Below are 25,337 nucleotides of genomic sequence, written 5' to 3'. Positions count from 1 at the left end.
TCAAGACCAAAGAGCTGTCAAAGGACACCAGAAACAAAATTGTAGACCTGCACCAGGCTGGGAAGACTGAATCTGCAATAGGTAAGCAGCTTGGTTTGAAGAAATCAACTGTGGGAGCAATTATTAGGAAATGGAAGACATACAAGACCACTGATAATCTCCCTCGATCTGGGGATCCACGCAAGATCTCACCCCGTGGGGTCAAAATGATCACAAGAACAGTGAGCAAAAATCCCAGAACCACACAGGGGGACCTAGTGAATGACTTGCAGAGAGCTGGGACCAAAGTAACAAAGCCTACCATCAGTAACACACTACGCCGCCAGGGACTCAAATTCTGCAGTGCCAGACGTGTCCCCCTGCTTAAGCCAGTACATGTCCAGGCCCGTCTGAAGTTTGCTAGAGAGCATTTGGATGATCCAGAAGAAGATTGGGAGAATGTCATATGGTCAGATGAAACCAAAATATAACTTTTTGGTAAAAACTCAACTCGTTGTGTTTGGAGGACAAAGAATGCCGAGTTGCATCCAAAGAACACCATACCTACTGTGAAGCATGGGGGTGGAAACATCATGTTTTTCTGCAAAGGGACCAGGACGACTGCTCTATGTAAAGGAAAGAATGAATGGGACCATCTAATCGTGAGATTTTGAGTGAAAACCTCCTTCCATCAGCAAGGGCATTGAAGATGAACCGTGGCTGGGTCTTTCAGCATGACAATGATCCCAAACACACCGCCCGGGCAACGAAGGAGTGCCTTCGTAAGAAGCATTTCAAGGTCCTGGAGTGGCCTAGCCAGTCTCCAGATCTCAACCCCATAGAAAATCTTTGGAGGGAGTTGAAAGTCTGTGTTGCCCAGCAACAGCCCCAAAACATCACTGCGCTAGAGGATATCTGCATGGAGGAATGGGCCAAAATACCAGCAACAGTGTGTGAAAACCTTGTGAAGACTTACAGAAAACATTTGACCTCTGACCAAATACTTATTTTCCACCATAATTTGCAAATAAATTTATTAAAAATCCTACAATGTGATTTTCTAGATGTTTTTTCTCATTTTGTCTGTCATAGTTGAAGTGTACCTATGATGAAAATTACAGGCCTCTCACATCATTTTAAGTGGGAGAACTTGCACAATTGGTGGCTGACTAAATACTTTTTTGCCCCACTGTATGTGTGCCATTCAGAGGGTGAATAGGCAAGACAAAATATTTTAGTGCCTTTGAACGGAGTATTGTAGTACGTGCCATGTGCACCGGTTTGTGTCAAGAACTGCAACGCTGCTGAGTTTTTCACTCTCAACAGTTTCTGTGTATATCAATAATTTCTGTGTATACCACTCAAAGAACATCCAGTCAACTTGACACAACTGTGGGAAGTATTGGCGTCAACATGGGCCAGCATCCCTGTGGAAAGCCTTCGACACCCCCAATGAATTTAGGTTGTTCTGAGGGCATATTCAATATTAGGACAGTGTCATTAATGTTTTGTAAACTCAGTGTATCTCCGCAAGTACTGGTTCATATTTCATTATCCATAGTGCCCCAAGCTGTGTAGGAGACACTTTTTGTACTCAGTTGAATGTGTAGGCTAGTTTCACATCACTGCATTCCTCACTGTCCTGTGTCAATACCCTCCTCCCCATCTCCATGTGGCCTGTCATATGTCTAAGGGCCTGCATTTGTCACTTTTACAGCCCCTATAGATCTGAGTCTTCTATCATTGAAGACTCTACATGTAGCCTACATTCACAGAGGCGTCTTCAATGGGAACATACCTCACATGACTAGAGTACGATGACTGGCACATATATCTGTAGATTAGAATGCACAAAATACCCTAATGTGTGTCTTATTTGCCCTTTATTTTATTTGTATTTTTTTGTATAACAATATCATACACTATATATACAAAAGTATGTGGACACTCCTTCAAATTAGTGGATTCGGGTATTTCAGCCACACCCGTTGCTGACAGGTGTATAAAATCGAGCACACAGCCATGCATTCTCCATAGACAAACATTTGCAGTAGATTGGCCTTACTGAAGAGCTCAGTGACTTTCAACGTGGCACTGTCACAGGATGCCACCTTTCCAACAAGTCAGTTTGTCAAGTTTCTGCCCTGCTAGAACTGCCCCGGTCAACTGTAAGTGCTGTTATTGTGAAGTGGAAACGTCTAGGAGCAATAACGTCTCAGCCGCGAAGTGGTAGGGCACACAGGATCACAAAATAGGACTGCTGAATGCCAAAGAGCGAAGAGCGTAAAAATCGTCTGTCCTCGGTTGCAACACTCAATACTGAGTTCCAAACTGCCTCTGGAAGCATGATCAGCACAAGAACTGTTAGTCGGGAGCTTCATGAAATGGGTTTCCATGGCCAAGCAGCAGCACACAAGCCTAATATCGCCATGTCCAATGCAAAGCGTCTGCTGGAGTGGTGTAAAGCTTACCACCATTGGACTCTGGAGCAGTGGAAACACGTTCTCTGGAGTGATGATTCACGCTTCACCATCTGGCAGTCCGACGGACGAATCTGGGTTTGGTGGATGCTAGGACACTGCTACCTGCCCCAATGCATAGTGCCAACTGTAAAGTTTGCTGGAGGAGGAATAATGGTCTGGGGCTGTTTTTCATGGTTCAAGCTAGGAACCTTAGTTCCAGTGAAGGGAAATCTTGCTACAACGATTCTGTGCTTCCAACATTGTGGAAACAGTTTGGGGAAGACCCTTTCTTGTTTCAGCATGACAATGCCCTTGCGCACAAAGCATGGTACATACAGAAAGGGATTGTCGAGATCGGTGTGGAAGAACTTGACTGGCCTGCACAGAGCCCTGACCTCAACCACATCAAACACCTTTGGGATGAATTGGGACGCCGACTGCAAGCCAGGCCTAATCTCCCAGCATCAGTGCCCGACCTCACTAATGCTCTTTTGGCTGAATGGAAGCAAGTCCCTGCAGCAATGTTCCAACATCTAGTGGAAAACCTTCCAAGAAGAGTGGAGGCTGTCATAGCAGCAAAATGGGGACCAACTCCATATGAATACCCATGATTTTGGAATTAGATGTTTGACAAGCTGTTGTCCACATACTTTTGGTCATGTAGTGTACATTTTGAATGTATTTTTTGTAATTATCGTCCTTATTTCTCACCATCACGAACTGGTAAAAATACCCCAAATAATAAAATGCATTAAAAAAAAAATCCAGTGATGTGCTTTTGACTAATTATTAATGGCCATGTGCATTTTCTCTCACTACTGCATACCTTTTCATGAAAGTATGAAAATACGTAGGCTAATTTAATGATCAAGTCATTTTGAAGCACACACAAACTAAATGGCTGCTCTTCGCCACTGACATCTAATTGCCTGAAAGGTACAAATGAAGGACTGTCAATACGCTCCCATTGTACAGACGATGCTGTAAGCTTAATGGTCTATGAAGTTGGGGGACATCTCAGCTTTATCTGTGTCAGTGAGTTGTTTTTCAGGGATATCATTAGTCTGCATCACTGGGATATATGTATATTCTGTAGTGGCAGAATGCTTTTTCCCATGGAACATATCAAAAGTTGTGGTGATCCAAACAGTATATGATTATGCCAGCACGGGTGAATACAAACACGTCTACGGCTTGTTGTGTCCTTAGTTTGATTTGACAATGCATAGTTGTTCAGTCTTTTCCGTGATAGGATCTTCCAAGCCTCTAAAAGCCTTTTGTTGTGAATATGAAACTTTAACTTTACACCGACTTCATCAGCATCATCACTTTTCATGTACTCGCAAAGGTACAGTTCATAAAACCACAGGAAAAGAAGAAACAAAATCATCATGGGCGTATTGATTGATTCTCAGATATGTTCCTCTCAGTTGAAGTCTTGTTGTTCCTCAAGTTCAACTGTGTTAGAATGGTAGATCTTCTCATCAAGTGTAACAGTGCAGAAGGTGACTACTGCTACGGCAGAACAAAGGGAGCTGAATTAATATGTGCATATCTCAGGCTCTGAATGCTTGTCATTGTATTCAGCAGAGAAGGATGGTGTTCCCCAAGGAGTTGTACTGGGTACACCTTTATTGTCAGAATGCTTTCATCACCCCATATATATATCCCTCTACCATCTCTGGGTGCTTCATATTTAGTGATTCCACTTCCACCAAAGCTGTGTCTTTTATCTCTTCCCTCTTCCCTGAAGGAAGTTGTGATAATGCATACATTTTTCATGACTTATGATTTCACAATTATTCTGTCATCTGACACATGCACAAGATGTTGGTGAATATTTCATGAAACTTTTGCATATATTATTAGTTGTTTTTTCCATTTAATAAAAACAAAAATTAAACGGGGAGCGATAATAAATTCACACCAAAATGTCAGCATTTATGAAGTATGTTGCTATTGTTTGATATTTTATCTAGTAAAATAAAATAAAACGTATATAATATTTTTTACTTGTTTATATTGGCAAAGGGTGTTCTGATATATTATTTATCAGATTAGATATAGCGTTAAGATCGTCTCATGAATATCATGTCTAACTGTTTATGCACAAGTGGTGTAGCCTATCGCTGAGAAATCTGCATATTCATTTTGATCATACAATTCTCATAAGTGTTTTCTTTCCATCCAAGAGTGTTTTGAGAGGCAGCCCTACCCACTGCAGATGTGAGCGACTTGTTTCAAACCTTTTTAAATGATCTAGCCTGAATATATTTTGAATTCATTTCTTTTCTCACTTTCACAGTGAATAAATTATGAAACCATCTCAAGCATGGGATTGGGTTGATATACAGAAGGAAGAGATTTATCCAGTAGCCTACTGACTGCAGGGACATAAATGAACTGACATGTATACACTGAGTGTACAAAACATTAAGGACACCTGCTCTTTCCATGACATAGACTGACCAGGTGAATCCAGGTTTAAGCTATGATCTCTTATTGATGTCACTTATTAAATCTACTACAATCAGTGTAGATAAAGGGGAAGAGACAGGTTAGAGGTGGATTTTTAAGCCTTGACTGAAACTCAATATTAAGAAGGTGTTCTTCATTTTTTTGTACACGTAGTGTGTGCTACAGTACAATTTTCCATTTCAGACTAAGATTATTATTAGAGCCTCTGACTCCTACTGTACATTAATCGAAAGGTAAATAACCTTATAATATCTCTGCTTGTTTATCAATTGCTGCGTAGCAGAACGCCCATCGTGCCATCGATAAGTGTTGATGCTATGAACAAATCAAATGAGTTTCACTCCCCTAGGTTCTAAACACCTGAGCATTTGTAGGTGGATTTGTAGCCGTAGTGACGGACAATGGTGATGCCCTCATCTGTGATTCTGCATGAGAGGGAGCCCCTAGCCCAGGCTTCACATTACCTCCCCACACTCCGGGGCTAATGTGCTCTGGTCAGAGCCGCTGTGTGTCGTACAGCCTCCCGAGCCTTGTCTGAATGCAACATGAGGCTGCATCTCTATTCATGCTGCCACCACTGATTGATAGGCTTTTTTCTCTCTCTCTCTCTCTCTCTCTCTCAGTGATTAGAGGCAGCTCATGTCTCCTCCACATAAGGAGGGAAAAAAAGAAAAACTCTATGCTTTGACGAAGCCAGGAGGATAAACTTCCATTTCAATCAGCAGTTGAGTTGGAGTGTGTACTTCTTTTACCGTAATCATCCTTGTGTTGTACCTCAGTAATGAGGTTCTCTCCAACTCTTTTCAGGAGGGTAAAATGAAGGTGTTATGTAAAACAGCCTCACCAAACAGAATTATCAACTGAATTCTCTGTGTAGGAGGAGCTGACCTTTCCCGGCAGTAAAAAAAAAAAAAACTATTTTACCATGAGTGAAGAAACCCCAATAGCAGTATAATGACAGATCTGTACAGTTTAATGGTTTACTAATTGCATTTATCAAAGCCGTATTACTGTTGTAGGCGCCTACAGATTGCCCTTGCAGATGTTTTTAGTTCGATAAAGGGTTATAACTTACTGAGAAATTCCTACTCTTGAGATCTGACATGTTATTTGGATCCCCTCTGTTATTTCCCTGGTGAATAGGGTCATTCTACTGCCCCGCTCAATAATTGGTTCCCCCAAATGTATGTTTATAATTACTCATGTATGGATAATTGCTTGATAAATATTTCACTCTGTGCACAGCTGCTTGAGAGAGCTGTTTACATGTGTGATGATAAAAGGAGGCTCAGTTGCAACATTAATGACTAGGGAGGCCCTCTGACTTCAACAATAGCCTGAGGTGTGTCTCTCTGTGTCAGGCAGTAGGCAAAACCCTACAGCTTCTCTCTCACCATTGGACAGGGCCTGTAATACTGAGGCAGCTGAGCTCTCTGGGTCTTTTGGAGTTCCTCCAATAATACCAGGCACTCCCAACTGCATAGTCAGAGAACAGCCTTTATCAGGCAGCTTTGACATTGAGACATTACGATTCACCAATGGCTGTTATTTGTGTTGAGGCCTATGAATGCGCTGTGGAAGCACGGCATGTTTAATTGCAGGCTATATACCATGTTTCCTTGTTGTTTACCCTTCTAATCCAGGCGGCAGGATGCTTTTGAGCTGCCATATGGGCTCCCTTCAGGACTCTCTGGGCTCCCTGCTTTAGTTGCGGATATGGTGAGGTGCAGGCAGCTTTTCAGGAGGGCTTCTCATTCTCCAATGCCATGGAAATGCCATGGAGTGCTGCTAATTAACACCATTTATTTTCTTTGTGCCTTTTTCTGTTCAGCAGAAACATGTTAACAATGCCTCTGAGAGGAGGACCTGATGTGTGTAATGTTAGACAGGAAGGAGCTTTGATAAGAGGGCTTGGCAGGGTGGTAGCGGCGTGGAGGAGATAGCGTTGCCGGGTGGTAGTGGTGTGGAGGAGCTAGCGTTGCATGGGTGGTAGTGGTGTGGAGGAGCTAGCGTTGCATGGGTGGTAGCGGCGTGGAGGAGATAGCGTTGCCGGGTGGTAGTGGTGTGGAGGAGCTAGCGTTGCATGGGTGGTAGTGGTGTGGAGGAGCTAGCGTTGCATGGGTGGTAGCAGCGTGGAGGAGATAGCGTTGCCGGGTGGTAGTGGTGTGGAGGAGCTAGCGTTGCATGGGTGGTAGTGGTGTGGAGGAGCTAGCGTTGCAGGGTGGTAGTGGTGTGGAGGAGCTAGTGTTGCAGGGTGGTAGTGGTGTGGAGAGGCTAGTGTTGTAGGGTGGTAGTGGTATGGAGGAGCTAGTGTTGCAGGGTGGTAGCGGTGTGGAGGAGACAGCGTTGCAGTGTGGTAGTGGCGTGGAGGAGATAGCGTTGCAGGGTGGTAGTGGTGTGGAGGAGCTAGTGTTGCAGGGTGGTAGTGGTGTGGAGGAGCTAGCGTTGCAGGGTATTAGTGACGTGGAGGAGCTAGTGTTGCAGGGTATTAGTGACGTGGAGGAGCTAGTGTTGCAGGGTATTAGTGACGTGGAGGAGCTAGTGTTGCATGGTGGTAGTGGTGTGGAGGAGCTAGCGTTGCGGGGTGGTAGTGGCGTGGAGGAGTTAGCGTTGCAGGGTGGTAGGGGCTTGGAGGAGCTAGCGTTGCAGGGTATTAGTGACGTGGAGGAGCTAGAGTTGCATGGTGGTAGTGGTGTGGAGGAGCTGGTGTTGCAGGGTGGTAGTGGTGTGGAGGAGCTAGCGTTGCAGGGTGGTAGGGGCTTGGAGGAGCTGGTGTTGCAGGGTGGTAGTGGTGTGGAGGAGCTAGTGTTGCAGGGTATTAGTGACGTGGAGGAGCTAGTGTTGCAGGGTGGTAGTGACGTGGAGGAGCTAGTGTTGCAGGGTGGTAGTGGCATGGAGGAGCTAGCGTTGCGGGGTGGTAGTGGCGTGGAGGAGCTAGTGTTGCAGGGTGGTAGTGGCATGGAGGAGCTAGCGTGGCTCCCTGACTCTGACTTGCTCTGTTCTGACTGTATGTTGTGTGGTTTTGGATTAGGGAACTAATTTACTGGGGAAGCAGATGGAAAAATACCAGTTTTCCTTTCATTCCACTGATACATGAAATGACGGTATAGTAATTATGGAGGCTGGCCCAGATAAATATACAGCAGGTGTCAGGAACCGCTTGGCATACCACACGATTGAAAGGGAAAGGGGGATACCTAGTCAGTTGTGCAACTGAATGTTTTCAACTGAGATGTGTCTTCCGCATTTAACCTAACCCCTCTGAATCAGAGAGGTGCAGGGGGCTGCCTTATTCGACATCCACGTCTTCGGCGCCCAGGAAACAGTGGGTTAACTGCCTTGCTCAGGGGCAGAACGGCAGATTTGAACCTTGTCAGCTCGGGGATTCGATCCAGCCTTCCAGTTACTGGCCCAATGCACTAACCACTAGGCTACCCGCCACCCCACCTAACAGTGGTGGAATACATGCACTTCGTTTGGTTATATTTTCAAAACAAAATATGCATAATTTATCAGTTCCTGCTGGATGAGTAGCAGTTGTGCCGGCACTATTTCAATAAAGGTCCTGTACATGGAGAGACATGTCATTCCCTGAGCAATAGTTCTCATAAACAAAGCATTAAAGAGGATCATTACGTGTCATACAATGGAACAAGGTAGGCTGAGCTCTATAGTTATAGCTGGCATGCATAGGGAATCATTTCAATAAAATGTAAAAAAAAATATATAAAACAATGCCAAGCTTAGCCTCTGTTTAGCAGGCAAGTTCCCTGAAAATACTATCATTTATTTACGAACTCTTCTGGGAGCAGTGAGTTTGTGAGTTATTGTTTGTACCTGGAATGACATTCAAATCCTGTCATTTGGACCCAACTGTGCATTCGGATTAATGTATGATCTATGAGCCGTACTCGTACAGTACCCAGATGTATAGTGACTAGCTAGGTTGCCAGAGACCGACAGACAGACAGACAGACAGAATGGGGGCAGGAGCAGCGTTATGAGCTGGTCAGCCCTGGGCTGGACTGAGCCATGGACAGACTGGATTTAATAGAGAGAAACTTGGTGTTTTGATGACTTGAAAGTACATTTATGAAGTATTGCCTAGCGGCATGGGGAATGTATCACTGAGCACCCACAGGGGAAGTTAATTTAGTTGTGGCATCTGTTGTGATAGTCAAAGCTCATCAACAGTCAGTCGAAGGAACACTAGCGAGGAATTCCAGTCAGGAAAATACTGCCTTGTGCAAGTGCACGGAGTTCTTTAATACAGGCGGTGGTTCGTTAAACTGAGATCTCACAAATATTTAAAGGCCATTTTCTATCCGTTCACATGGAATTTACAGCGATGGCAATCCAATTATCCCACAGGCATTTTGTTTTACTCCACCAACTGTAAAAATTGGAGTGCGCAGACATAGCTTTATTAGTAAGGACTATAAAATAAGAAGATCGTTAGTTGCAGATATGAAGTTGAGTTTAAAGCTTCCTGTAGTTGTTGGGATTTGGGAACCATTAGCGTCAGTGCTATGAAGCGCTATCTAGCTCTGACACTGTTGGGACACACTGTTATCCTTCCCCTTACCGCAGCCCTTTGAAGTGCCATGGCTGATAGTCGTATCAACACTGGTGTCATGTCCAATCAGACACTGAGACCCAAACGGTCTGGGCAGAGGGGTCTAGCCTTGCCAGCTTCAATTTCCCGGTTGGTGGGGACACGACCCTGAGGAACTCTGCCCCTCTCAGGCAATTCGAGACAGCTGCGTGATGGGGAGGAGGAGAGAGAAGATGCTGGTGTCACGACCCCTTGGTGTGGTGTTCAAGCAGATTTCCCTGTCCTCCCTCCCTTCCAGCACAAATGTTGAAATATATCACTCCAGCACATCTCTCAGGGCTCTGATACCCTCCAGCAGATCAGCAATAAAAAGTTGACATGGCCCACAACTGTACACAGGCATTTTTCTTTGTGTACCTTTATTTCACTAGGCAAGTCAGTTCAGAACAAATTCTTATTTACAATGACGGCCTAGGAACAGTGGGTTAACTGCCATGTTCAGGGGCAGAATGACAGATTTTTACCTTGTCAGCTCGGGGATTTGATCAAGCAACCTTTAGTTTACTGGGCCAAGATGCTAACCACTAGACTACCTGCAGCCCCAAATCTTGTAGCAAACCTCATGCAAAGATGACATCGATTTTGTCTGATACTAAAGTTAATTTCATTTCTCTCCATTTCCCTTACAGATCAGTATATTGGAACGACAAATATTTGACTTCCTTGGGTACCAGTGGGCTCCCATCCTCACAAACTTTGTGCACATCATCACAGTCATCTTGGGCCTCTTTGGGACTGTACAGTTCAGACCAAGATACGTGACCGGGGTGAGTTATATCTTCCTTGATTTCCTATGGAGTCATACATTAATATCTTGGGATATTAATCTTGGGATAAGTGGTTTTATGGAAAGTGGTGTTATGAAGCAATTAATATATCTTACATGTTACCTATTTGATTGACAAAAGGTAATATTACATGTTCATATTTATTGATTGCATTTATATTTATAGTGAACAATAATACTGTACATAGTCTTATAACTGATATGATGTCAAGGGCTATGAACTTTGACCTACACAGTATACAAATAAAGAGAGCAGGAATACATATTTATTCAAGACTCTCCTACCTGAAATAAGTCTCTCATCTTGACAATCTTTCAATCAAACCATACATGTAAACTCAGCAACAAAAAAAGAAACGTCCTCACACTGTCAACTGCATTTATTTTCAGAAAACTTAACATGTGTAAATATTTGTATGAACATAACAAGATTTAACAACTGAGACAAAAACTGAACATGTGTCTAACAGAAATGGAATAATGTGTCCCTGAACAAAGGGGGGGTCAAAATCAAAAGTAACAGTCAGTAACTGGTGTGGCCACCAGCTGCATTAAGTACTGCAGTGCATCTCCTCCTCATGGACTGCACCAGATTTGCCAGTTCTTCCAATGGGATTGAGATCCGGGCTCTTCGCTGGCCATTCCTGTCTTGCAGGAAATCATGCACAGAACGAGCAGTATGTCTGGTGGCATTGTCTTGCTGGAGGGTCATGTCAGGATGATCCTGCAGGAAGGGTACCACATGAGGGAGGAGGATGTCTTCCCTGTAACGCACAGCGTTGAGATTGCCTGCAATGACAACAAGCTCAGTCCGATGATGCTTTGACACACCACCCCAGGCCATGATGGACTCTCCAGCTCCAATTCAATCCCTGCGACTCGTCAGTGAAGAGCACTTTTTGCCAGTCCTGTCTGATCCAGCGACAGTGGGTTTGTGCCCATAGGCGACGTTGTTGCCAGTGATGTCTGGTGAGGACCTGCCTTACAACAGGCCTACAAGCCCTCAGTCCAGCCTCTCTCAGCCTATTGCGGACAGTCTGAGCCCTGAAGGAAGGATTGTGCATTCCTGGTGTAACTCGGGGAGTTGTTATTGCCATCCTGTACCTGTCCCGCAGGTGTGATGTTCGGATGTACCGATCATGTGCAGGTGTTGTTATACGACGTCTGGCACTGTGAGGATGATCAGATGTCCGTCCTGTCTCCCTGTAGTGCTGTCTTAGGCGTCTCACGGTACGGACATTGCAATTTATTGCCCTGGTCACATCTGCAGTCCTCATGCCTCCTTGCAGAATGCCTAAGACACGTTCACGCAGATGAGCAGGGACCCTGGGCATCTTTCTTTTGGTGTTTTTCAGAGTCAGTAGAAAGGCCTCTTTAGTGTCCTAAGTTTTCATAACTGTGACCTTAATTGCCTACCGTCTGTAAGCTGTTAGTGTCTTAACGACCGTTCCACAGGTGCATGTTCATTAATTGTTAATGGTTCATTGAACAAGCATGGGAAAGAGTGTTTAAACCCTTTAAAATTAAGATCTGTGAAGTTATTTGGATTTGTACAAATGATCTTTGAAAGACAGGGTCCTGAGAAAGGGACGTTTCTTTTTTGCTGAGTTTATATTATGGAGACTTAAAACCCAGGCATTTTGACTTGTCCGTCAGCCGTCAGAGAGCTGCTGTCATACAGCAGAGAGATTACCTTGACAGCCCCTCCTCCTCACCCACTCCTCCCCTGAAGAAATGGAGCCTCAACCCACTATCAGCCTCAGCTATCAAAGTCTATGCCTATAAAGATAAATGGCTTACTGTCCAATATTACTCTTGCTTATATCCGTTTTGGTAATGCTGTCAGAGCAGATGAATTTTTATTCTAATTTAACATGGCTCTTGCCAGTAGCTGGAGAAAGGCCAAATTAGGTTCCACTACACTCACCCATTTTCTGGATCTAATGTCTTGACAACATGTCAGATTATAGAGGCGGTAAAACCTTCCTCCGTGGCGGCTCTCCCCCTCTGTCAATGGTCTGGTGAATTAGGCCTGGAAACATATACACTTGTGCCCTAACACATTCATGGATTGCCCCTACTGCTCCCTCCAACCTCCACCCCCCCTGGGTTTAGAGACCATCACCAGCTCACGTACCAGTTTGGATTATGGCCCTAATTGAAGTCAATGGCTTGGCCTAGTCCTGCTCCACCTCACAGACGTGGGAGAATCATTATGCTGCCACACGTCTACTTCGAGAGACGTGTCAGCCAGACAGCCGCACTCCAGTTGGGAGGAAGGCATGTAGTATTGACCTTCAACCCTCCCCTCGGGCGTTTCAGCTGATTCACTGTATAAATTGTACGTACAGCATGTGCCGGCCAACATTACCTGTGACAGCTTGCAGTGGTATCTCCCCCTCTCTCGTCCTCTCCCCCTCTGAGGCCATCTTGGGTGAGAGTCAGTCATTCCCAACACATTACCAAGGAGTCCCCATGACTACGGGAGAGGATAGACCCCCCCCTCCCATCTACTGAGGCCCGGTCAAATGATGGGACAGTCCCCATACTACAGCGGTTCCCAAACCCATACTACAGGGGTTCACAACCCCATTTTGATATCAAAGAATGTTTGTGACCCCACCATGTAAAAAAAAGTGATCAGTGTAAAAAAAAAGTAATCACTAGTCAATGTTAACTTTTTAAAATGGGTCTATTGCAGTCTATTACAAATCAGTCTGACAGTACTTTTGACAGTATTTCAATCTGAAGGAAGTATGGTTTGAAGTGACTGAAATGCATCAGAAAATATATTGTTCAGAAGATCATCCGACAATAATTCATCATTGATGATGTTATTTCCCCCCCAGTCTGATTTAGTGCCTGGTCTTGTCCACTCTGTTTTAATGAGTCCTGCATGGCTTGTGGGTATTGCAGTGGGAAACAGAAGTCTTGTCTTTTCAGTGATGGGGGTCATAATATTTTGGAGCTTAAACCATTCAAAAGATAGTGCCACGTTTGTAGGAAGAAACTGCATCTAGCAGCTACCGGAGGTTAATGACTTAACCTCGGTTCTATGAAGCGGAAATTTTATCTTGCGACCCCATTTTCAAATCAGGCGACCCCATATGGGGTCACGACCCCTAGTTTGGGAAACACTGCCATACTGTATCCCTTTCTGTAAATGTTCCTCTTTAGCTACAGTGCTCTATCCATAATATTGCATATCTCCATACCTCCTTGATCCACCAGGTTATACATTCATGATGATTATGATGCCTTTTCACTGAAATCACAGAAACCTGCATGATATCTACAAAGATATTTGATCTTACTGTCATAAAGTACACATTTTCTGAACTAGTCAAGACAGTTAAGAACACATTCTTATTTACAATGATGGCCTAGGAACAGTGGGTTAACTGCCTTGTTCAGTGGCAGAACGACAGATTTTTACCTTGTCAGCTCGGGGATTTGATCTAGCAACTTTTCAGTTACTGGTCCAACACTCCAACCACTAGGCTACCTGCCACCCCACTTGTGTCAGCTATGGCTCCTGTAGTGATATTTGTCCTCGATCATGTGCATTTAACAGATAAGTGGATGCATATAGTTCCGGTGGCGTAAAGTGCTTAAGTATTCATACTTTAAAGTACTACTTAAGTCGTTTTTGGGAGTATCTGTACTTTACTTTACTATTTATATTTTGACTACTTTTACTTTTACTTCACTACATTCCTAAAGAAAATAATGTACTTTTTACACTGTACATTTTCCTTGACACCCAAAAGAACTTGTTAAATTTTGAATGCATAGCAGGACAGGAAAATCATCCAATTCACACACCTCTGATCTGGCGGACTCACCAAACACAAATGCATCATTTGTAAATTATGTCTTAAGTATATTTGATCAATTACATTTACTTTTGATACTTAAGTATATATAGAACCAAATACTTTTAGACTTTTACTCAAGTAGTGTTTTTACTGGGTAACTTTTACTTTTACTTGAGTAACTTACTATTAAGGTATCTATACTTTTACTCAAGTATGACAATCGGGTACTTTTTCCACCACTGTATAGTTGGATGAGCTTTCTACATGTAATGGAATTGAGTTCCCATTTCCAATGGCCCAGTATTTTATTCTGGATCACCTGTCTGCTTTAAAATAGGATCAGATAAGCATCCTTTTATCTGAAGACCTCTCCTCTGCTCTGCTTATCAGACTTCACAGTTCTTCTTCTCCCAGAAAGTCGCTTCTCCCATTTTAATCGGGGGGGGGGTGAACATGTGTTGTGATAATGATTTCCCATGCTTCAAAATAGCCTGCTTCGAAAAAAGTACATGATATGTCGATAGATGCGCCGTGTCTTAGATCAGGGGTGTCAAACTAATTTTGCCCCCAACTTTCTTGTGAGTGTCCTTTCAGACATTTGGACAGTACTGGGAGCTAAACGAGGACATACTGAACTGTAACATCATGTTTTGTGTTCTTCAGTGCCAATTGGACATTGAGTTGTTTCATTTTGACACATTTCAAAACACTTTGATAAGCCTCCATCCCTATCTCTAAGGAGCCTCTACGCCTCAGCCCTCCCACACACAACACACAACACACACACACACGCAACACACACAAACACACACACACCTTCAATACCGAGAAGAGGTACTAAATGTTTGGCTCTGGCATGATTCAGATGTGTGGAGGCAGATTCTGTGTGAAGACATACCCAGCAGATAATTAATTACAAAGAAACACTATGATCCTGGCTGTGGAAACCCAGATACTAAGGAGAATCAAAATATGCATTTGTTTTTGGCGTGTTATTCTGAGCTTGACATTGCTTGTGGAGTTCTAATACTGTGATACTGTTTGTTCAGTGGTGTGTGCTTCTTCTCTCCCCCTCCCCTCTCTCTCACGCTCTCTCTCCTCTCCCATAGTATGCAGTGTGGCTGGTTCTCTGGGTGACCTGGAACATCTTCATCATCTGTTTCTACCTGGAAGTGGGGGACCTCTCCAAGGTAATGTGACCTGCTGAGAGCTCTACAGAGCTGGAGAGCCTTTTATTATTACCTGCCAGACGACAGAGGCCATGGATAATATGTCTTTAATGGTCTTTTTCGCATGCCATTTAATCACGCGTTACACATTACTTCGCTGTTTCTGAAAGAGATAGTTGCGAGTCTTTCTGGGTAAGTCTCTTAAGAGCTTTCCACACCTGGATTGTGCAACATTTGCCCATTATTATTTTCAAAATTCTTCAAGGTCTAGGATTTTGCCTGTGCTTAGCACCATTGCGCAATTTTTTTCCCTGAAAAACTCCCCAGTCCTTAACTGCAACAAGCATACCCGTAACATGATGAAGCCACCACCATGCTTGAAAATATGGAGAGTGGTACTTAGTGAGTTGTATTGGATTTGCCCCAAACATAACACTTTGTATTCAGTACAAAATGTTAATTACTTTGCCACAGTATTACTTTAGTGCCGTGTTGCAAACAGAATATATGTTTTGGAATATTTGTATGATGTACTGGCTTCCTTCTTTTCACTCTGTCATTTAGGTTAGTATTGTGGAGTAACTACAATGTTGTTGATCTATCCTCAGACTTCACAGCTATTAAACTGTTTTAAAGTCACCATTGGCCTCAATGGTGAAATCCCTGAGAGGTTTCTTTCCTCTCCGTCAACTGATTTAGGAAGGACTATATGTAATTTAATCAATGCAAAATTCGGGCTGTAACACAATAAAATGTGGAAAAAGTTGAGAGGTGTGAATAATTTCTGAAGGCCTTGAAAATACGGTGTGGTTTGACGAGAACGCTGACATTTTTCCAAGGCAGAGATACCCGGCCCGAGACTGACAGCTGTAGATGCATCCATTCATGCATAATGTGTATAAGTGTAGGCATAATGACAATCGCCAAATGTCCTTACACTTTTCGGTTCTTTAACAGATGTTTATTTTTATTAATCAAATGGCGGGTGCATAGAACACTGTTTGGCTGCTGGAATTCATTTGTGAGTAGACAAACGTGCGTTTTGACAATGAAAGATCATGACTGGTTGTGTTTATTCCACAGTATAAGGTAATACATTTGAGTTAAGTTCAGATACATCTTTACTACTAGGCCCACAAAGGATCCTATTAAATTAATAGCGATTCTATATGTAATTCTATGATTAGGCCCATCCAAAAAGTTCATACACGAGGTCCCGTACAGGGAAAACAAATACATCTACTTTCACCCCTGGTTCAAAGAAATAAGGTAATACCGCAATATAGATGCAAATGTGTCTTCTCTCTCTCCCTCCACCTCTCGGTCCCTCTCTCTCTCTCTCTCTCTCTCGCTCGCTCTCCCTCTCAATCTCTTCGGTCCCCCATGCTCAAACTTTCTAGTTTCAACTGGGAATTTATTCCATAATCTGTCGTCTGTTCATGTTTGTATGAGAAAATTGGAGAGGATGTAATTAAAATGTCAAAATGTTTAATATTGTACCCAATTAAAAGGCAAACCAGCCGTGTACCTTGATTATGACATTTCATCAAGTGCTTTCATCTACTATGTTTTCATTTGGAAAATGAAACAGAAATGACTAATCCCTTAATGTTGACCACTGACTCTGAGCGCTTCTCATGACCAGATATTATCAGAGCTGTGGACATGAGTCAAGTAGAGACGTGAAGATTATATTGCTGTAGCTTTTCGTCACAAATGTGGCCACATGACATGCCATTGTTGTATCACCATTGATAAGGATTATTGTAGTGTTATTGGTCAAGCTAATTTGCCGGTAAGGTAGTCGTAGTTCAGTATATATCCCCATAGAAAGGAAAGAGAACAGGTGTGGGTATTTTGTCACACCATTTGGTTTTGTGTTTATCTGTGAGGAAGTCTCTTGGAAATGTCTGTACATTTCTTAGTCGATCGTGCTTCCTTGTTGCTCTGTCGTTACTGTTTAATCTTATCTGGGATCTATGGCAACAGATGGAGCTCTCACTTAGTCTCACAGTCTTCACTCTCCTATAGCCTGTGCCAAAATGGCTTCCTTCCTCCTCAATTGCCTTTGGAGGATTTGACAGTTTCACCTCAGAGATATCTTAGCACGTTTGAAAAGCATCAGGGAATGGCATCTGTTGCATTATAGTTTTATTAACAGTCAATGTCATTAACAGCTGGAAAATGACATGGGTTTGGGGCTATATACACTTTGACAAACTCAGTCCCGGTATATCCGCATAGCACATTTCCTTTTTCTCAGTGAGTTCTCCCTGCTGCATTTCAGCACTGCTTTTTTATGTCTTCTAACTTGCCTGAAATAAATCTCTTAAAGAGAGAATGTTCATTGGCTTCCTCCACAATTCACCAGCGTCAGTTCCCACGAGTGGCCTTGTCACTTTTTTTCCTAGGGAGAAGAGGCACTGAGGCATCAAGTCATCGCTCCTCATCGTTTTGCCTGACTGACGAAAAGGGCATCTGCGGCTTTGTAGTTCTGAGTGTGATTCCACTGCATGTTCTACACGGTGGTTCTTTTCAGGTACTTTAATTAGTAACAGTAAAGTGATAGTGTGTTAGTTAGTGTGATTTATTTGGCTCACGTTTAGGCGCCTCATGATTTATTAATGTAGGTGTAATGTGTTTAACCAGGAGAGAATCCATTGAGACCCGCCAAGGCAGGAAGATCACACACAGAAACAAATTAAGATAAATAAATGGTACAAATCCCTGCGTATTCTTTTCATTACGTGGCACAATCCTCCTTACAGGTCTCAACTCGCTCAATCAGCTAAGGGGGACTTGTCTAGGAGAAAGCCAATCGTCTATCAGGAGAGTGATTGACATAGAAATAATACGTGACTTGAGAGAGAATAAACAACAACAGTATTTTTTTGTAGCTCGGGCTTGGGCCTGTAGAGAGGAAGTGTCACCATGTTTCTTTTACATTCATGGCAAATGTCTCAAACGGCAAACTGGGCACTCTTAAGAGTGCTCCCTTTCTGGATTGTGTTTGTGCTTTAATATGTGAATGGGTTAAAAGCGGCAAACTCTTTGGCCTGTTCACCAATTCCATTGGCATGCCCAGAGATATTCTGGGAATTGAATGTGGAGGCCATTGGCAGAGGACTGTTGGCACTGACAAGAAGTGACAGGGTAGAGCATGGGAGAGTGGGTAGAGTGGGCGTAGAGAGCCATGGAGCTCCAGTCTGAGCCTCAACCTGAGCCCAGGCACAGTAAATAAAACGGTGTCCCAGCCATGGCAGCCGACAGCCTTCTAGCTTCAAGGCAAATAGTCACAGTCTGGCAGAGAGGAGGATGAGAGCTGATGCAATAAGAGCTGTTCACAAACGTCCCTCCCAATCTGGGACAGACAGATACACCTGGCCCAAAAACGGATAACGTCTCCTGTCAGCCAGGAATCTAATCCAGGCTGGAACAACCTGACATTTGCATAAACAAATAACTCCATTGAAATGGAGCTTTCTGACATCTTAGTATGGGATTCATGCCAAATATTGTGTGCCAAAGTTCTCCATATCAACACTGATCATGACCTCTGTATTTTAGCCTTAAGGCCTGAACAATATTGCTGGCTACATTATGCCCAGTGCTAAGCAATGGTTCAAGGTTCAAATCAAAGCAAAGGTTAAATGGAGAATGTATGATAGATTTGGCACCGATGTCTTCCCAGTTCAGTTGAATTAATGATACCTTTTTACTGTTTGTAAGAAGTTCCTATTGTGCTATGTCATGATGTTGATATATTTGCAGCCCTATGAAATATTGCTATGGTTGTAAGTGGCATGGCAGAGCCTCAGTAAATCCTTACATTGGCAGGTTATCTGTGTCTTTTTCCTTGGAGCAACTTTAAAAGCATGCAACTGGCCTACTTCCTGTCTGCACACTCTTCATAGTCTTCATATACAGGAAAATGCTGGTATTCTGATAAAGTGTCAGGTCTGGGAGGAATAGTGATTTATAGTCAATTTCACTGGAGAGGAGGGACAAGGCTGGCCTGTCAGCACCGGGCCCTCAGAACAAATGAGTTACAGTGCTTGTGCTAGCTCAATAAGGCTATTATTTCCCATCACCACCTATCACAGACTCTGAGAGCCGTCTAGTTTAGGAATAGGCTGGCCTGGAGGAGCTTGACAGGGGAGCCGGACACTAGAACTCCAGACGCTACATGAATCACGGACACTCCCATAGAGTAGCCTACATCCCTTACTAACTTTGAACTTCTCACAAAACATAAGGGAACTATGTTGTTATAAAATAAAGGGAATTTAGAAAAGGGTGTTAATAGTTACAGGTGAGGTAATGCAGGCCTGTCTCCAGAAACTGTTTGCTTTAGTCCTAGATAGGTAATTACTCATGTTATACCCTTTGGCAGTGCACTGACCCTGAATCACCCAACTTAAAATATCCAGTTGTTTAACTGAACCCGCTGGAGCAGTCCGAGCACTCCAATTTCCAGCACACATAACAGTGGTTACTATGTATTAGGTTATTATGAGCCATGTTTCTGTCTCATAGACACTTGATAGAACCCGAGTCTATTTCAAGAGGCTAACAGTGAAATGCTTACTTGCGGGCCCTTCCCAAAAATGCAGAGAGAACGAAAATAGAGAAATAGTAGGAAAGTAATAACACATAATAATAAAAGTCATAATAAATACACAATGAGTAACCATAACTTGGCTGTATACACAGGGTTTTATAGCCTTTTAAGGGTTATATCTATATATTGGCTTTCCTATTATTTGAATCGATCTGGCCTGGGCAAGAATAAGTTATTAAAAGTACCCGAAGCCTGCCTCTTATTGAGCTGCTTATAGTTGGGGTGCCGTCATGGCCCTGTCAGGGTTTAATGTGCTGCTGTTAAGAGTTCACAACTCAGTGTCGGAATCATTTAACAAACCTTAAACCATTTAACAAACGTGTCTTCTCCTGGGTGATTAAAGGCCAAACCAACGACATGGACGTCACTTGATTGAGCTCAAATGAATTTGATCCACTCCTTGATTTCACTGAGACTCATTGATTCAATTTGGTGAAACATTCGGAAATATATTTGGACCAATCTAGCATGTACGTACACAAAGGCATAGCAGACGTGAAAATGTCAGAATGTGTTGATTGTATTGACCATTACCGGATCAATGCGTTAGAAGACAGACTGGGAACTAGCCACAAAGTTAATAACCGGACTAAATGCAGAGTAAAAGGCATGCTCCAGATGCCTCCCTGATGAATGCTGAAGTCTGCAGAGTGCTCTCAGTGTCATTAAAGATGACAATAAAAGTCCCCCCTCCAGTGTGCTATTCAGATTAGAATGACACTAATGCAGTGCTCCGACCATGAGGGTGCTTGGATAGGCTTGTAGATGCTTTGCCACTGACTTGACTGTATGTAAATGCTTCATTCTCCACCCCACCTCTGCCACTAGCCAATATGCCATAGTATACAGTGTCTTGCGAAAGTATTCACCCCGCTAGGCATTTTTCCTATTTTGTTGCCTTACAACCTGGAATTAAAATAGATTTGTTAGGGGTTTGTATCATTTGATTTACACAACAACATGCCTACCATTTTGAAGATGCTAAATATTTTTTTTATCATGAAACAAACAAGAAATAAGACATAAAACAGAATACTTGAGTGTGCATAACTATTCACCCCCCAAAGTCAATACTTTGTAGAGCCACCTTTTGCAGAAATGACAGCTGCATGTCTCTTGGGGTATCGCTATATAAGCTTGGCACATCTAGCCACTGGAATCTTTGCCCATTCTTCAAGACAAAACTGCTCCAGCTCCTTCAAGTTGGATGGGTTCTGCTAGTGTACAGCAATCTTTAAGTCATACCACAGATTCTCAATTGGATTGAGGTCTGGGCTTTGACTCGGCCATTCCAAGACATTTAAATGTTTCCTCTTAAACCACACAAGTGTTGCTTTAGCAGTTTGCTTAGGGTCATTGTCCTGCTGGAAGGTGAACCGCCGTCCCAGTCTCAAATGTCTGGAAGACTGAAACAGGTTTCCCTCAAGAATTTCCCTGTATTTAGCGCCATCCATCATCCCTTCAAATCTGACCAGTTTCCCAGACCCTGCAGTTGAAAAACATCCCCACAGGATGATGCTGCCACCTCCATGTTTGACTGGGGGGTATGGTGTTCTCGGGGTGATGAGAGGTGTTCGGTTTGCGTCAGACATAGTGTTTTCCTTAATGGCCATAAAGCTCCATTTTAGTCTCATCTGACCAGAGTACCTTCTCCCACATGCCTTTTGGTGAACACCAAACGTGTTTGCTTATTTTTTTCTTTAAGCAATGGCTTTTTTTCTGGCCACTCTTCCGTAAAGCCCAGCTCTGTGGAGTGTACTGCTTAAAGTGGTCCTATGGACAGATACTCCAATCTCCTCTTTGGAGCTTTGCTGCTCCTTCTGGGTTATCTTTGGTCTCTTTGTTGCCTCTCTGATTAATGCCCTCCTTGCCTTGCCTTTGGTCTCCTTGCCTAGTGAATTTTGGTGGGCGGCCTTCTCTTGGCAGGTTTGTTGTGGTGCCATATTCTTTCCATTTTTTAATAATGGATTTAATGGTGCTCCGTGGGATGTTCAAAGTTTCTGATATTTTTTTATAACTCAACCCTGATCTGTACTTCTCCACAACTTTGTCCCTGACCTGTTTGGAGAGCTCCTTGGTCTTCATGGTGCCGCTTGCTTGGTGGTGCCCTGTGCTTAGTGGTTCTGGTTCCTTTCAGAACAGATGTATATATACTGAGATCATGTGACACTTAGATTGCACACAGGTGAACTTAATTATGGACTTAATTATGGTGGACTTAATTATTGACTTAATTAATTGTGGACTTAATTATGTGACTTCCGAAGGTAATTGGTTGCACCAGATCTTATTGAGGGGTTTCATAGCAAAGGGGGTGAATACATATGCACACACTACTTTTCACTTTTTAATTTAGATTTTTTTTTTTAACAAGTTATTTCACCAATTTGGACTATTTTGTGCATGTCCATTACATGAAATCCAAATAAAAATCCATTTAAATTACAGGTTGTATTGGAACAAAATAGGAAAAACACAAAGGGGGATGAATACTTTTGCAAGGCACTGTATATGAATTAGTGTTAAGAAATAAACCGCACAAACTTCCCCTAAATCAATGTTCACATTTCAGTCATGTGACAAAAGTGAATACCTGAGCTTGTGTGTAAAAAAAAATGGACATTAAAACTGTAATTTTGCCAGTACATTGTTTTGCTATAATCCAGGGGATTTACTTGAGTTAAAATTCCCTTTCAACAAGCAAGCAGTTTCTCCCATCAATCATTTCTCCGCGGGAGGCCAGTGTGTTTGTCCCACTGCTCCATCTGTGAGGGAATGTGTCACCAGCAATGTCAGTCAGTGGAAACAAACAAGCAAACAGACAGACAGACTCAAAATGCCACACTCTCTCTTTTAATGCCTATGGTTGTACAGTCTGTGATGCACTCACATGGATTCATATGACTGTAGAAAAGACATAGATAGAACTGTAGATATGACACATATGATACAGATCCCATGGAATAGAAATAGACTACTGTCAGCTGTCTGCAAGTGGTCAACTTAATGAAAAATGATGTGCCAGTGTGTAATGGATGCAGGGACAATCAGAAACATAATACTTTTCCCATTCACCTGAGAGAAGGAGCCATCATCTGGGTGAGAGAGGGTAGAGAGATAAATGTGCTGATCAGCGTGGTGTGGTGCCGGCAGGGAAAGGGGTGATTTGTCCAAAGTGCCGCGATTGGCAGGGCTTGACCAGCAGGTCAGGTGGGAAGAAACTAGTCATATCCAACGGCATCGCAGCACAGGCAGGGACCAGGAGATTGCCGTCTCGGTAGAGATAATGCAGAGCAGGAACAAGCCTACAGGCTTCACTCAAAGCCAAGATGGGGTGAATAGCGCTGCAGCATCCCACAATACATCACTCCATTTATGGGTCTGGGACCTTCGTGGATGATGGGGGAGCATTTAAAGTAGGGTGCTTCTGTTGGGAGAATACATAGCCTGTATGGTTACCGTTGTTGATATGTTTGCAATGTTCAGGTCTGATATCTGACGCGTTAAATATCTACCCAGCCTAAAACAGCCACTTTGTCTTCAACCGGTCATTGAGTGACTGGGTCGAGTATCCAGCGTCAAGGCCAATGACTTGCTAAAAGCAGTGATATAGGGCTCTGAGGTAATAGTGCTCTTAAATGTTGCATGCTGGGAGAAAAAACGTTTTCATCCCTTAACCGTCTTTTTAATCTCCGGAAGAAAATGGCAAAAAGCATAAGCAGTAACCTGTCCAATAGTGCCATGAGGATCAAAAAACGATTTGGAATTTGGCATGGTGATATGAGATCAGTACTGCCTAAAGCTATATGAAGTGTCAACAGGCTTTTTCAGTCCCTTGGTACCATAGCAGCCTTCAATAGTCTGCTTCGAAAATGTGTCCTTATGATATCTTATGGTCAAAATAAACACGACGGCAACCCAGAGACGCCCAGCGCAGCCATCTTTAATTCCTTTGTATTGATATCTGTCTGATGGCGGTGACCTGAACACCGAAGGGACATATCAAATATTCAAATCTAATTTAAAGCACCTGACCTTTTAATCTCACCTAGAGGTTGAAAATCATGAGCCGTTCCGATGCCGTGTTAGTACAAACATAATTAAACACAAGCTTTTAGAATTTACAATCAGAGCTCTTGAATTATGATGACCCTTCCATTTGAAGGTCAACAAGTTGAGGAGTAACAGACGAACCAAGGGGGATAAATTCAAACATAATGAGAGAGAGAGTACTGTATTTAGATGACCGAGTCAGGGACACAGGTAACCTGCAAGCTCAGACATGATTTAGAACAGACGGTTCCTTCTTACTGAATGTCCACACTCTCTCCGTCACAGATGAGCAAAGACGGACGCTAGTAGGAACACTTACACAAGGTTCACTACAACAGTCAACCTCATCAAACACTGTGAAGCCGATAGTTTGTCACACCTCATTGGTGCCTTATGTTGGTCATTATCGCCAAACTGTGCTGGAGGTGATAGTGAAAGAGTATCTGTAGTATCCATGCTACTGTAGCTTGATGACTTGATGTATCAAGCAGTATGTGGATCAGAGTAAGTGTGTGTCAGGAAAAGAGAGATAGAGGACTGTGTTGCTGTCATATCTTTCTCTCTCTCTCTCTCTCTCTCTCTCTCTCTCTCTCCATCTCTCTTTTTCTTTCTTTCTTTCCTTCTTATTGGCATGGCAAACATATGTTTACATGTCATATTATGTCTATATACAGTGTTGTAGTGATGTGCAAATTGTTAAAGTACAAAAGGGAAAATAAATCAACATAAATATTGTATTTGTTCTTCACTGGTTGACCTTTTCTTGTGGCAAGTCACAAATCTTTCTGCTGTGACGGCATGCTGGTATTTCACCCAATATGTATGAGAGTTTATCAAAATTGGATTTGTTTTCAAATTCTTTGTGGGTCTGTGTAATCTGAGGGAAATATGTGTCTCTAATATGGTCATACATTTGGCAGGAAGTGCAGCTCAGTTTCCACCTAATTTTGTGGTCTGCACATAGCTCTATTGAGAGCCAGGTCTGCCTTTGGCGGCCTTTCTCAATAGCAAGGCTACGCATGCTCACTGAGTCTGTACATAGTCAATAGCATTCTAGTTTGCTCTATTTTTTTGTAAATTCTTTCCAATGTGTCAAGTAATTATCTTTCTGTTTTATCATGGTTTGGTTGGGTCTAATTGTGTTACTGTCTTGAGGCTCGGTGGGGGTCTGTTTGTGTTTGTGAACAGAGCCCCAGGACCAGCTTGCTTAGGGGGCTCTTCTCCAGGTTCATTTCTCTGTAGTTGATGGCTTTGTTATGGAAGGTTTGGGAATCGCTTCCTTTAAGGTGGTTGTAGAATTTAACGGCTCTTTTCTGGATTTTGATCATTAGCGGGTATCGGCCTAATTCTGCGGT

At 43.0% G+C, this 25,337-nt stretch overlaps 1 protein-coding gene across 3 annotated transcripts in view; it reads left to right on the top strand.

Moving 5' to 3' along the window:
• The window catches only part of nkain2 (sodium/potassium transporting ATPase interacting 2), a 168,182-nt gene that overhangs the window by 69,124 nt on the left and 73,721 nt on the right, over positions 1 to 25,337 (top strand). For all 3 annotated transcript variants that reach the window (XM_031800878.1, XM_020455546.2, XM_031800879.1), the window contains exons 2-3: positions 10,164 to 10,301; positions 15,249 to 15,329. In XM_031800878.1, the coding sequence (XP_031656738.1) occupies positions 10,164 to 10,301; positions 15,249 to 15,329 (219 nt within the window). The remainder of the gene's footprint in view (positions 1 to 10,163; positions 10,302 to 15,248; positions 15,330 to 25,337) is intronic.

This window comes from Oncorhynchus kisutch, linkage group LG21 (genome assembly GCF_002021735.2).
Source record: "Oncorhynchus kisutch isolate 150728-3 linkage group LG21, Okis_V2, whole genome shotgun sequence".
Classification (NCBI taxonomy): Eukaryota; Metazoa; Chordata; class Actinopteri; order Salmoniformes; family Salmonidae; genus Oncorhynchus; species Oncorhynchus kisutch.
The sequence above is the reverse complement of the archived record's forward strand: the minus strand, read 5'-3'. Positions and strand labels throughout refer to the sequence as shown.